This window comes from Lethenteron reissneri, chromosome 57 (assembly GCF_015708825.2).
Source record: "Lethenteron reissneri isolate LAM-NWPU_2019-01 chromosome 57, ASM1570882v1, whole genome shotgun sequence".
In the NCBI taxonomy this organism is placed as follows: Eukaryota; Metazoa; Chordata; class Hyperoartia; order Petromyzontiformes; family Petromyzontidae; genus Lethenteron; species Lethenteron reissneri.
Genome location: NC_083835.1, coordinates 1,994,520 through 2,008,854, shown reverse-complemented (window position 1 = coordinate 2,008,854; position 14,335 = coordinate 1,994,520). Strand labels below are relative to the sequence as shown.

The following is a 14,335-nucleotide window of genomic DNA, read 5'->3' as shown; positions in this document are numbered from 1 at the left end:
TGCGGGCGTGTGTGTGTGCGCGCGTGTGCGGGCGGGCGTGTGTGTGTGCGCGCGTGTGCGGGCGTGTGTGTGTGTGTGCGCGCGTGTGCGGGCGTGTGTGTGTGTGTGCGCGCGTGTGCGGGCGTGTGTGTGTGCGGGCGTGTGCGTGTGCGCGCGTGTGCGTGTGTGCGTGCGTGTGTGTGCGCAGCGAGTCTGCCACGTTCTTTGAGCGGGGGCCGACGCGGCTGGGCGGCAGGTACAAGAAGGCGCGCTTCGTGGGCTACACGGACGCCAGCTTCGCGCAGAAGACTGTGCGGCAGGCCGGGAAGCAGCACCTGGGCCTCTTGGGTGAGACTCCGGGACCTCGGCGGGGGCCACAAGGGGGTGGAACGACGCGGGCGAAGGCGGCAACCCTGGCTCCTGGAGACCCTTGTTTGTGTGTCTGTGTGTGTCTGTATGGGGAGCGGTAGTGTCGCGGTTAGCGCTACGCTGCGCTACGCTGCGCTATGAACTCGGCGACCCGGCTTCGATTCCCGCTCGCGGCCAACACCGGTGACGGTTATCAGAACCGGTCCTGGGCCTCCCCTAGTTCGACTCGGCCTCAAATGAGCACCTGGTGCGGTGTGTAGTAAACATCGCCACTGGGGAGACAAAGGTGGTCGGGCGCGGTGCTGGCCGCCCACCCCCTTGTGTACCGTTCCGACCTTGATAGGTGCTCGCTAACAGCACTTGCCCCTACAGTCTGTTAAGGCTATACGGGGGATCTTTGTCTTTGTATGGGTGTAGTGGTTGTGGTGTAAGTACGTATTGTGAACTTCTTTCGCATCGTGCGTAGCCAGCCGTGCTAATTGGAGGTGTAATGAGCGGTGGTCAGCATGACTCGGTGACGCGACTTCGATTCGCGTCCGTGACCAATAATATCAGGTAGTGCATATTTTAACTGGTCCTGGGCTTCCCCTAGGTTGACTTGGCATACAAATTGTATTACAAGGTGCACTGCGTGAACATCGTCGCTAGGGAGACAAAGGCAGCCGGGCATAGTTGCTTCCATCCAGCCCCTGGTGTGCCGTGCCAGCCTTCAACGCTGCTCGCTAACAGCACTCGCCCCAACAGCCAGTTGAAAGCTACACGGCGGAATCGTCGTCTTTGCGCGTGCACCCACAGGTCCCGTACTGCGAGCCCAGGTGGGCGACACGGTGGTGGTGACGTTTGTGAACCGGGCGACACGGCCCTACAGCATCCAGCCGCACGGCCTGCTCGTCACCAAGGACAATGAGGGCATCGCCTACACAGACGGCCGCTCCGGTGAGGCCTTATCCTCCTTCCTCCTCACCACAGCTGCTTCCACCGCATCCCCACCCCAGCAGGAAGGAGCTCCCTCGACCTGCCGCAACATTTACAACGCGATAAAATCTAACCGGGAGAAACTGCCATTTCGGGGTGTCCCCGAGACTCGACAATAAAAATCGGCATTTCGAGACGTCTTGTTAGGTCACGAGCAAATCGTAAATGCGTGTGTTAATATTACTATCATTACAAAGGTGCGCAGCCCTGCAATCGCTTGCCTGCCGCCACTGCTGGATGAGCAATCCCGGGACTTAACGACGGAATGGCGGCCAAGAAAGAGGGAATAACCACCACAGGACGAATTGGCGCCACTGAGGTTACCTACAGCGCGCTGTAAGCTGGCAGCCGTCACGCTGACGAGACCGGCGATCAACAGGGAACGGCGATCGTCGTTGCCCGCTGTTACAGGGACTCGATACGAACAAACCTGTCCGTATGTCGAGATGCCTGTTCGGACCGAGGGTCGTAAGTTCAACCGCCGCGCAATAGATGGCGGTGCTGGCATCTAAATCTGCAGGAGATGAAGAACCAGTGGCATCTGCAGGAGATGATATAACTTTTAAAGGCATTCCCCGTGTTTAGTGTACACGCTGTACAACGTGTTTGTAATCGACAGGAGTAAAGATGGACTAACTAATTATATATATTATTTTAGAGGCGCAGCGCCGGGCGTCGCACGTCCCCCCGGGCGGCAACTTCACGTACACGTGGGCGGTGCCGCGGAGCGCCGGTCCCGCGGCCTCCGACCCCGACTGCCTCGCCTGGATGTACTTCTCGGCCGTCGACTCGATCCGCGACACCAACGCGGGGCTGCTCGGGCCGCTGCTCGTGTGCCGCCCCGAGGCGCTGGAACCCTCGGGAAAGCAGGTAAAGGCGAGCGGCCCTTGCTCGTTGAATCTTGACTTAAAGCTTTGCGTGACTGCAGGAATTCATATTCTTTTGGTACGTAGATGGTTCAAATAAAATAACATCTACGTGACTTTACCGAAAAACCCAAAGATTATTACGAACCCCTGCTGGTTGTTCGGGCGCCGCCGCCACTGGCGGTCTGAAGTGCCTTCTTCGCCACTTGATCAAGCTCCAGAAAGCGCGCTCCGAGAAGGTTTTTATTTGGGACCTATTGTTTCGCGCCTGCCAGACCTCTCGGATGTGGTGGGGGAGTTCCCCCACTTTGCGCCCGCCACACAACACCCGGACAGTCGACTTTGCTGTGTGGGGTATGCCCATTGGTGTCCTGCTCGGTGGACAGAGGCTTGCGATGATTTGAGAAACATTCGCGCCATTGTTTCAACTGGCAAGCAAGAGGGCTGCCGAATTCGGCAAAATGTAAATGAATGAAGCGCACGGTAACCTTGCATCAGATCGCGACCCTGGATGGCGACGTCGCTGCTATTTATTTGCCCTCTGCAGAAAGCGTTTGACGAGGAGTTTTTCCTCCTCTACACCGTGTTCGACGAGAACGAAAGCTGGTACCTGGACAATAACATCGAGCGCTTCGCTGGGAACGCCAGCGCCGTGGACAAGGAGGACGCCGGCTTCCAAGAGTCCAACAAGATGCACGGTAGCTGGGGGGACCCCCCCCCCCCCTCCTGCTCATGACCCCCCCCTTCCCCCCCACTCCTGGCCCCCTTCCCTTTCCACTCCTGACCCCCTTCTACCCCCCCCACTCCTGACCCCCTTCCCCACTCACTCCTGACCCCCTTCCCCCAACCCACTCCTGACCCCCTTCTCCCTCCCCCCCACTCCTGACCCCCTTCTCCCTCCCCCCCACTCCTGACCCCCTTCTCCCTCCCCCCCACTCCTGACCCCCTTCTCCCTCCCCCCCACTCCTGACCCCCTTCTCCCTCCCCCCCACTCCTGACCCCCTTCTCCCTCCCCCCCACTCCTGACCCCCTTCTCCCTCCCCCCCACTCCTGACCCCCTTCCCCCCCCCCCACTCCTGACCCCCTTCTCCCTCCCCCCCACTCCTGACCCCCTTCCCCCCCCCCACTACTGCTGACCGCCCCAGTGCGTCAGAGACGTCTCCTCTTCCCCCTCCCTCTTCCCAACTCGCCCAGTGGCCGTAATGTGGCCTAGCTCGCGTCCCCGAGGCCCCTCACGATTCGCCACCCTCCTCCTCCCTCCCTCGTCGGCACGATTTAAAACGCGAATTCAATTAAGAACAAAACTTATCGTAGCGAATGGTAGCACCCCTCGTGGCAGCAGGGGTCACGCGAGCCAATGATGTTCAACGGTCTCCCTCCACGTGCCACATGTCCTTTGTCAAAGACGTTGGTGATGATTGCCTCCTCAAGAACTTTCCATCGAGCACTCCCAGTTGCGTCCACTTGTTCAATGCTTCAGTACAGTACTTGACGCAGTCTTAGTAATGTTACTTTTGTACCTCCTATCTTTAATACGTTGAAAATGATAACGTTTCAGCATCTCGATGAAAGATTGATGTAAATATTGTTGTGGATGCTTTTTCTGCTGCCGCTACTGCTGCTAATACTTCTGCTGCTGTGGCTGCTGCTGCTACTGCTGCTGCTGCTCCTGTTACCTTTGCTGCTGCTACTGCCGTGGCTGCTGCCGTACTGTGCCGTCTCCGCGTGAAGCGATCAACGGCTTCATGTACGGGAACCAGCCGGGTCTGTCGGCGTGCCAGGGCGGCCGCGTGTCCTGGAGCTTCCTGGGCGTGGGCAGCGAGGTGGACATGCACGGCGCCTTTGTGCTGGGCAACACGCTGCTGGCGGGCGGGCGGCGCATCGGATCGCTCGGCCTCTTCCCGCACGTCGCCCGCACGGCGAGCATGGTGGCACGCGTCGCCGGTCAGAGCCGCACGCATCACGCGCGCGCTCTCGCAAACGTCCCGAAGATGGGGGTCGCGCAGATGGTGCTTCTCCGCGCGCGCGCGCGCGCGCGCGCGCCTTCAAACTTTGTCACGGATTCCGAACGCGTCCCACGACTGGCCCCGTCGCAACCCGCAAATGTTTCCGCAACGCATCCAACCAAATGTCCCAAACGCATCCCACCCGATGTCCCCATGGCATCCCACCAAGTGTCCCCCGCTTGCTTATTACTTTCAATATGTTATTGGCAGGGAGCAACACCAGTTGTTTTTTTTCGTACAAGAATCAATAAAATACTAATGCATACAACAAATATAAACGTTTAACACGTGCAAAAATATTTCCCCAGGCTGTGGTAATGCATTTTTTCCAATAACATGCAGGATGAAAGGAACGCGGGATGGGGATTTGTATCTAATGCGGCGATTTTGTCTCCGCAAGCCAACGGCAGAAATATTTTTACGTCCTTAAGACCGCGGCGTGATCGCTTGACCCGACTCCCAAGCAAACAAAATAAATAAGCCGACAATGCACCTCCTTCCCATATTTGTCTCTCCACATACATTTTTTAAAATCACTTCCACACCACCCATTGGCTGCACGGTGGTGGCGAAATGTTATATCTCTAACCTGGGATGCAGGAGGTCGTGGGTTAGACCCCAATCCCGTCGCCTGTAATATTTGGAGTTTGCATGCCTCCGTAATTTAGAATCTACATGCTGTTAAAGGGTATTTGGCTGCGATACATTTACACGTGATAAACCACTTGGCTGAGCCATCATTTATGGGCCAGGTCGCTTCTGAAAAAGTGCTGTATAGCTCAGTGGGGCCTCCTTACCTGGTAAAAAAAAAAAATAGTTTGGTTAAGTTTGAGCAGCAGCACTGGTTTCACCATAAGCACACTCTGGGCCAGTTTCCATTTCTGCCTTACGGGTGGGTAACAAGTCCTGATCTGGCCCGTTGACTGTTCGAGTCAAGCACGTGGAGCGAAATGTCGTAACCGTGCCCGACGATGCCGCGGTACAACCCGAGAACACACCGAGGGCTGTGTACAGCAGCACGACCGTCACATCCGACGCAGCCCTTGCCGCTCGTTCCCATCGCCATCCACCACAGCCAGTGAAGGGAATTGTCGTTGTTGCGTGTGGCTTTATTTGTTTGTGGGAGCGCGCAGGCAAGTTCGAGGTGGGATGCCAGACCGCCGATCACTACCTGGCCGGCATGAAACAGTTTTACTCGGTGTTCCGATGCTCGCGGCCAGGCACCGCACACCCTGGCGGTGCGCGGCGCCAGCGGGTTTACTACCTGGCAGCCCGCGAGGTCGACTGGGACTACTTTCCAGACGACACCTGGGAGAAAGAGCGACACGGGGACAACCCCGAGGCCAGGTGAGGTCTTCGCTGTCGAGCGAGGCGGGCGGGCACTTCCAGGCAGCCGTGTTTCGTCGGTGGATTAATTATTCGCGGCGAATTTCTGAACGGGTTTAGAATTCTTCGGTGTTTTGCCCCGTGAAATGATTGTTGCCGCGTCGCCCGATTTTGTCGAGTGGCGAGCGAGGCGGATTTTAGTCGATGCGCTTCAGTATTCTTGCATGCGTCGATTTGAAAATCTCCGGGCCACGTATTTTAAGTCGTTGATGCTTGGCGAAAGTGTGTCGACACAGTTTTAAATTTATTTTAATTTTCTTTAACCTACGTGACTTTACCGAAAAAACCATAGAGTATGAATCTTTGCAGTCATGAAAACTTCAAGTCTAGAACGTTTAGAGTCTTTAGCTGTTATAAATGTCCACGCGATAAGCCACTTCGTTGAGCAATCATTTGTTATAGCCAGGTCGGTTCTGAAAAATGGCTATATAGCCTTACCTGGTAAGTTTAGTTTCGTTAGTTTATATATACAAAACTATTTATATATAAATCATAATAGATGTTGACCCCTCCTGACTTGTATCCGTGGCACCCGCATTTCCCCGCGGCGTTGCTCACAGCGACGCCGCCAAGTTCACTGCACGCGGGGACGAGCGGATCGGCTCCGTGTACAAGAAGGCCGTGTACCTGGAGTACGAGGACGCGACCTTCACCAAGCTCCGCGCGAGACGCCCCGACGAGGAGCACCTCGGCATCCTCGGTTCCCCTCCGCTCCCAACTCGGCACCGCGTCGCGCACAGCACCAGTGGCAATTTTTTATTTTTTACACTACCAGATTGTTTTTTTGTTTAAACTGCCAGATACGGCCTACAGAGCTCGATTTAGCACGGTTGGCCACGTACGGCGTGACAGAAGTTCAACGTACATATGTACGTATGAAGTTGAGCTATCATTTGTAATCAAAATATATTGCAGTACTTGCTCCATATTAATTGATTTAATATTAATTTATTACGTCAAGGGATGATGATGAATATGATGGGTGGCAGTGCAGTGGTAACATTTGTAACTCGCAGCAAGAAGGGGCCCGGATACGATTTCCTGACTCCGGGCCACCTTTTCTACGCAGAGTTTATATTCTCTCCCGGCTGCGTCTGCGTGGGTTTCCCCCGGCCCTACTCGGTAAAATAAAAAGTTAATAGTTTAGGTGATGGAGCGACAAAGTGTCCCTGCACTGACATTGACACCCCGCCGCCCCGGTGCTGTGCCCCGTCCACCGCAGGGCCCGTGCTGCGGGCCGAGGTCGGGGACGAGCTCATCGTGGTTTTCCGGAACGGGGCGAGTCGCCCGTACAGCGTGCACGCCCACGGGGTGGACGCGGCGGGGAACGACACAACCGCCACCGATCCCGGTGAGTGTGGACCGTGAGAGGTGGGAGGGGGGGGGGGTTCACCAGTTATCGTGAAGCAAGTTGGAAGACTTTCATTCAGACGCTGTCTTCTCGACAAACCTGTTCTTCACCTAGGACGGCTGCTTGCGTAGTGGCCGAAACGTCGTGAGAATTATTTTATGATGTTTTATTTTTATTATTTTATTATTTCCATTCTACGTGACTTTACCGAAAGAACCAAGAAGATGGTTGGAAGACCTTAACACCTTCCCACCCTCCCACTTGAGAACCCAGAATATTGGTATTTTGTTGATATTTTTCGATTATTAATGTTTGGCCCTAATTCGGTACGCAGGCTTTCACGTGCTACACGGCGGGGACGCACATCATACACGGCACGCGCACGGTTCAAGAGACGCACGCGCTACGCGGGACACGCACGCAACACGAGGCATACGCGAAGCATAAGAAACACGTGGGACACATCGATTGCCACTGTAGTTGTGCTGGGAGGCGCCGCATGCTGCAGGACAAGATGCAGGCAGCAGCACAGCAGGGGGAGTAAGGAGACGAAAGCGCCGCGCGGGCCGTTTTGTCAAGGTCGCGTGTTGGGCCCCCCACCCTCCCCGCAGGAAAGACCCACACCTACCGCTGGGAGGTCACGGAGGCCTCTGGGCCTGGACCGAGTGACCCCAACTGTGTCACGTGGACCTACTACTCCAGAGTGGACCCCGTGAAGGTGAGCGCCGGGGGGAATCCTGCTGATTTGCACACGCCCGGGGCTCTGGTGCCCGCGGTGGCGGACGCGGGGGTGGCATTTGTGGCCCGTGGCTTAACCTCGTGCGGTCCCCAGCCACACACGTGGTCCCCGCACGTTCCCAGCGGGGTTCCGTTTAGCGGCGAGGGGGACACCCTCCATAGCAGACGTCGAGCGCCGTCGTTGCGGGGAGGGGGACTAGTCGAGGGGGGCCACGCGATCTCTCCGAGCAAACGACGAGGAGCGATGCAGCACCTCGCCGTCCCGCGCGGGTGCCTGTGACGGTGCCCGTGACGGCGCCTGTGACGGTGCCCGTGATGGTGCCCGTGACTGTGCATGTGCTTCGCGTCTCTGCCAGGATGTCTACAGCGGGCTGTTCGGGCCGCTCGTGGTCTGCGAGGCGGGCGTGCTGGGCACGGAGGGCCGCAGGGCGGACGTCGACCGCGAGTTTGCGCTCCTCTTCCTCATCTTCGACGAGAACCTCTCGTGGTACCTGCAGGACAACGTGCGCGCGTTCTGCGTTCACCCCGAGCGGGTCGACACCTCCGACGAGGGCTTCAAGGAGAGCAACCGCATGCACGGTGGGGGGACGCACGGGGGAGCAGCGTCGAGTGCCATCGGGCAAAGCTCCGCACGGATGGGTCCAAGAATCTGATGTCTTGTAGTGCTTTTTTTTTGCTCCTTGCAACTTTTAAACGAAGTATTGAGGCTTCGTTGTGTAATGTCTCGGCACTCGTTCAACAAAAGTGTCTCTGTGCTTAAGTGATGAGACTTGGCATTGCCTATATTCTTATCCAAGTACATGTTGTTATCTGTTACACTTTTCACGAGTGCTGCTCGTTGCTGGCTCCTTGGCGCTTCGGAAACTCAGCGACTGAGTAAAGAAAACTGTTTTGAAAATGTCTCATTCCTATGGCAGAGAGAGCAGTCTCTCCATTTGCCAAGAGCAGCTGACTTCCCACAAAGTGGTACCTAATTTTATCGACCTCTCTGATGCACGACGATGGGTTGGGTTGTCGACTGTTGACCCCCGAGCCGTTACTGAATACCTCCGATTAGCCGATTAGCACGGTTGGCTACGTACAATGCAAACGAAGTTCAACATACATGTATGCACGTTGAACTTCTTTCGCACTGTACATACATACATGTTGAAAATATTTCGCACCGTACGTAGCCAACCGCACTAATCGCAAGGTTGCGGGGATAAGGATAGCATTAGGATGATTAGAATCACACCATTACGCATGAGCGGGAGCTAGCGAACTCCACTAAACACACCGATGCCTTTGGCAGCGATCAACGGGTGGCTGTACGGAAACGCGCGCGGCCTCCGCATGTGCCGAGGGGAGAAGGTGGCCTGGTACCTCCTGGGCATGGGCAACGAGGTTGACATCCACACGGTGCACTTCCACGGGGAGACCTTCCTCTACAAGGTGAGAGACGACGCCGGGCATCTTCACGGGGATGGGAGGGGGGTCACACGTGGGGAGCGTCGGTAGCAGCATCTTCATCTTCGTCATCATCATCCTAACACCTGGGTTGGTTTGCGCAGCTGAGATAATGATTCGTAATAGATTTTTTTTTTGGGGGTTGGGCCACGTAATAGCATAATCGTCATAATAATCTGGCCGGATATGCATCGTAAGAGCGTCCGCCACCAACCGACCCGTCACCAAACCGACACGCCACCGATTTATAAATTGTTTTGTAAATAGTTGTTTTATAAATAGTTTCATAAATAATTCTGGCTCGCTGGTTAAGTTGAAGAGGCAACTTTTTCCAACCAAAGTTTAGCGACCTGTACCAATAAAGAGATTACAGTCGCTCATGCGTCAATGCGTCCATGCTTTCAACCTCTTAGTTGGGGTAAGCGCTAATATGCGAAACAAAAAGTGAATGAAAACGGGAGCGGAGAGGCAGTGACCTGTGTGTGTGTGTGGGCTGCCGTCGCGCAGAAGCGCCACGATCACCGGGGAGATGTTCACGAACTCTTCCCCGGCACCTCCGACTCCGTCGAGATGAGGCCCCGAAATTTAGGCACGTGGCTCCTGCATTGTCACCTGACGGAGCACATCTACGCCGGCATGGAGACCACCTACCACATCCTCGAGGGCAAAGGTGAGACCGATGACATTCTCCATCACAGACACAGGTGATAACATTCTCCATCGCAGACACAGGACCAGATGGATGTGCTCCATAATGACACACTCGTCAACAACACGTTATCGTTGTTGCAATGAACAGGGCACCATAGCTTAGATGGACTGCTCTTGCCAATAACATCGGGTAACCCCGGCAGTATTTGTTGAACCAGTCTGATTCTGTTGATAAGACCCATGAAGTCAAAACCGATCCAGATTTTGTTGCTGGATAATATTGGTACTGGAAACCCAATGAAGTCTATTTAAAATATAGGGAGATACTTTTGTTTATCCACTATATGAGCGGTAGGTTAGATCGACTGCGTCCTTAAGCCAATGTGTAAACCCGTAACAGATACTTTCATTCTTGATTTGAAGCTTTTTTGACTGCAAGAATCCATACTCTTTGTTTTTTTCCGTAAAGTCATGTAGGTAGAAAAATTATAGATCACGACGTTTCGATCACAACACAAGCAATCGTCATCAGGTGGGACAATCACAGCAAGAAAAAATTAACGCCTACTTGAGCAGGTTTTTCTTGGTGTGGTTGTCCCACCTGACGACGATTGCTTGTGTTGCGATCGAAACGTCGGGATCTATTATTTTTCTACCTACGTGACTTTACTGAAAGAACCAAATGCTTTCATGTTTGAACGATCAATTTCCACCACAACAAAGAATATACCAACCACCACAAACATTTGCTATCTGTAGCAAGTATTCATTTTGCCAGCAACCCTTGCGTGTGTGGTCATAGTATAGGCTCTCCAAATACAACACACATTGTCTGCATGTGTCCTCATTTGGGGATTTGAAGACCCAGGACACATTTTCTCAGGCTCTGCGTTGTTTGTGAAAGGGGACATTTAATTGAAATCGCCAGAGATGTGCCCGGATCTTCGTATCTTCCCAACGGTCGGGGTGGTCCCAAAACTCTAAGCTAATCTAACATCAATAAGCAAAACAAATAAAAAACAAATGGATGCATGTTGTCGTATATAAATGAAATACCAACGTTTGGGAGATGCCCCCCCCCCCCTCTGTCTCGCATACATTCGGTCGTAAATAAAGCCCTGTGTATGTACCGTGGGCTAGCTTGCCCCGGTGTGTGTGCGTGTGCGTAATCGATGTCGCAGCTAAAGCCTGCGTCTCTCTTCTCTTCAACAGCCGGAGGGGCGCTGCGTCCTGTGACCGCAGTTGGCATGACCATCCTAGCTCTGCTGATGGCCCTGGCGGTGGTGGCTGACGTTTAGGCTGCCGCCCTTTTTTCGACCGCTCGACGCGCTGAATTTGTGAATAGCGAAGCGCGAACACTGTTGCGTCATCTTCTTGGTTCTTTCGGTAAAGTCACGTAGAAGGGAAAAAATAAAATAATAAAAATAAAACATAATAAAATAATTCTCACGACGTTTCGGCCACAACGCAAGCAGCTGTCCTCGGGTGAAGCAACAGGTCTGTCGGGAAGACAGCGTCTTAATGAAACACCCCAGGCTTGGAGCGTATATCGTGAGAATTATTTTATTATGTTTTATTTTTATTATTTTATTATTTCCCTTCTACGTGACTTTACCGAAAGAACCAAGAAGATGAATCCCTGCAGTCACGAAAGCTTTAAATCGAAACTGCTGCGTCGGTTTCCACGCGATGTGTGTCCAGGGTTGTTGGCCGCGTGTTCACGGCGCGATGTTAACGGGGACCGGCAGCGAGCCGTCAAACGCGATGTCGTCGAGAGAGGGGAGAGAGTGAGTGAGCCGCTCGGTTCAGTTTCCTGAAGAAGCTCATTTTGTATCGGGGCTAAACGTTGGACATCGTCCTAGAAGAAACACGCGGTACAACTGTAAAATACATCGGAGAATGAAGCACAACAACTGTATTATTTTTGACTTGTTACACACGCTAAGAGTAGAATATCATGGATTGCGGTTTTAATGAAATATATATTTTTTATAAATATCTGGGCATTTAGTCTTAATTTCTACCTGGTTTTTACACTTCCCGTGTGTTTTAATCTTACCACGTAAATTATATCCACTGATCTGCCCCCCTATGCTCTTGACGTAACGAACCCAGCATGGCAAATGCACGGATCTCCAATTTAGCCAAATGCTTCTTCGTTGGTCAATGCTGTTAGCGAGCACCCGTCATGGCCAGAATAACACACGGAACGGGTGTGTTATGGGCCAACTCCACACCTGTGTGCATTCGTCTTTGCAGTGCTGAAGTTTACTCACCGCATCGGGTACTCGTTTTATGGCCGAGTCAACCTAGGGGATACCAAGGACGGGTTTGCACACGACTCTGTGCCTCCTGGCCTTGATTGAGAAGCTGATGTGGTCATGTGACTGAAGTGGGAGAGGGGAAGGCCGCCAGGCGTGGTGCTGTGCACGTCAGCCTTAATAGGTGCTCGCTAAGAGCTCTCGCAGCCTTAACGTCGTTGGCGAGATGTGAACTACCTCGCCTGGTATGGAGGAGGTTGTGGGTTCGATCCCGACCCGAGCACCCTGCATATTTGGAGTTTGCGTGTTCTTCCCGTGGTCGTGTGGATTTTTCCTTCGGGTCCTCCGGTTTTTCCTCTCCACATTTAGAATCAACATCGCGCGTTTAGAGTATTTGACTGCTGTTCATTTCTACCTGATGAGCCACTTCGTTTTGAGCTGTCATTTGTGACAGCCATGTCGCTTCTAAAAAAATAGCTGAATAGCTCAGTGGGCCTTACCTGGTAAAATAAAAAAACTGTTTAGTTTATATTTTACCCAGCGTGCTAAAAACGTGTGCACTTTCGACAGTGTAAAACATGTTTTAGTTTAGTGTTTTTAACAGCTGGCTGATTTATTTAAGTAATAAATTAACCCTTTTTTTATTCTCCTAATTATCCTCTTCGTCAGTTGAGAGTGGATGGGCCCGGGATGGACAGAGACATTGTTACCCCAACTCCCACCCCACACAACACACCCCCAGATCTACCCCTAGAATGTTGCTTGCTGCTTCCCCCACACCACCAATAACCACACGGACCCCAGTCAGGGTGGGTAGGGAGCATCCCCCTGACCCACACCGATGCTTTGTGCGAGTGCCGGAGAGTTCCCCTCCCCCCTGGGCGTGTTTTTGTATCCCCCTTCCCAGAGACCACTGGCGTGTTGTTAGTGAGCTACGCGCGCGCTTGCCTCGATTTCAAATAAAAAAATCTGTACATTAAAAAATAAATCTATAAAAAATTAATTACTTGACCAATTATAATCGGTTAATTTACAATTGCTTGAAGAAGACTGCAAACGTTGGGCGGGACAACAAAAAAGTGTCGCTTCTCTTCTCATGTGTGCCGCTGGACGGGAGGTGATGGCCAAGGCTTGGCAGCATTACGAAACACCGAGTCACGATTGCCATGGTAAATTGGACTCCCGTGGCAAACTTAATTTCCATGGTAAACTTGACTCTTCATCACGGTTATCTAGTTTCCCATGGCAGCCCAGTTTACTCTGACACAATCCTAAACTATGGCCACTCTGCCACATTTCATCTTGCAACCCAGCAGCAATCGAACCTCGTGGCGGGACTCGAATAAACGGAAGTCAAAATCGTAGTTAATTAATTTATTTTTGGCGACTCCGTCCCACCGCGCACACAAACGCCGCGACCCGCCTGGCGCGGATCGTTTTGTTGCCGTGTCGTGTCCAAGCGTAGCGGCGAGGACGAATGCGCAGAAGAAACACAACTTTTAAACTTTGGTTAGTGCTTCGTGTCGAGTCCTCCTCTTACATCATCTGTCGTCTGAAATGGAGCCAGCAAAAGTGCGTGCGTGTGGGGTGGGGGTTGGGTCGCGTAGCCCGCATTCCCAGCCACCGCAAGCTCAAGCAACTTCTGTTTGGCCGCATAGAGGGGGCTGCTAAACGGGCACGACACGGGCTGGAGAAGAGATGGAGCTGATGCGGTACGGGAGGATGTGGAGCCGAGTGGACTTGCCGATGACCGGTACCAGCGGTGTCAAGATCGGCCTCTGTGGAGGAGGCTCGTGAAGGACGCTGCTACTGGGCAGTTGGAGGAAATCGCTCTCCAACAACAACGGAGGGCAGAGGAGCGACGCTCACAACAACGAGCGGAGCGCCCGGCGGATAAAATGCAGCAAGTTGACAGTAGGGGGTACAGCTGGTGCATCTACCGGTCATCTCGGTTAGGCAACCCATGGCACCACCTGGGTCTGTCCCGTGACCTCCTGTCGGCAGCGACCCCTCGATGCTTCACGTGGCCTCAAAGTGCACCTAGCCTGGCACGGGCGCCGTGGAGACGTCACCGTCACTTCGTGGCGAATGGCGGGGGGTGTTGGTGTTATTCAATTATTATTGTTGTTTGTGTGCCGGTGCCGACCTTCATGGGTGCTCGCTTACACCACTTGCCCCAAAGGCTATAGAGGGGGGGGGAACTTTGTCTTTGGTTGAGGGAAGAGGAGGAACATGACATCGTTAATCACATTGCCATTCCCGCCAGCTTACGAAATGTTGGCATTTCACATGTCTCAGACGTCT

At 53.4% G+C, this 14,335-nt stretch overlaps 1 protein-coding gene across 1 annotated transcript in view; it reads left to right on the top strand.

Moving 5' to 3' along the window:
- The window catches only part of LOC133357195 (hephaestin-like), a 29,213-nt gene extending 15,389 nt beyond the window's left edge, over positions 1 to 13,824 (top strand). The window contains exons 7-19 of the mRNA XM_061575025.1: positions 188 to 327; positions 1,144 to 1,284; positions 1,982 to 2,193; positions 2,737 to 2,887; positions 3,921 to 4,133; positions 5,329 to 5,542; positions 6,142 to 6,281; positions 6,804 to 6,932; positions 7,544 to 7,650; positions 8,027 to 8,249; positions 8,965 to 9,104; positions 9,627 to 9,789; positions 10,983 to 13,824. Coding sequence (XP_061431009.1) covers positions 188 to 327; positions 1,144 to 1,284; positions 1,982 to 2,193; positions 2,737 to 2,887; positions 3,921 to 4,133; positions 5,329 to 5,542; positions 6,142 to 6,281; positions 6,804 to 6,932; positions 7,544 to 7,650; positions 8,027 to 8,249; positions 8,965 to 9,104; positions 9,627 to 9,789; positions 10,983 to 11,068 — 2,059 coding nt within the window. The 3' untranslated portion in view covers positions 11,069 to 13,824. The remainder of the gene's footprint in view (positions 1 to 187; positions 328 to 1,143; positions 1,285 to 1,981; positions 2,194 to 2,736; positions 2,888 to 3,920; positions 4,134 to 5,328; positions 5,543 to 6,141; positions 6,282 to 6,803; positions 6,933 to 7,543; positions 7,651 to 8,026; positions 8,250 to 8,964; positions 9,105 to 9,626; positions 9,790 to 10,982) is intronic.
- Positions 13,825 to 14,335: the final 511 nt, after the last annotated feature.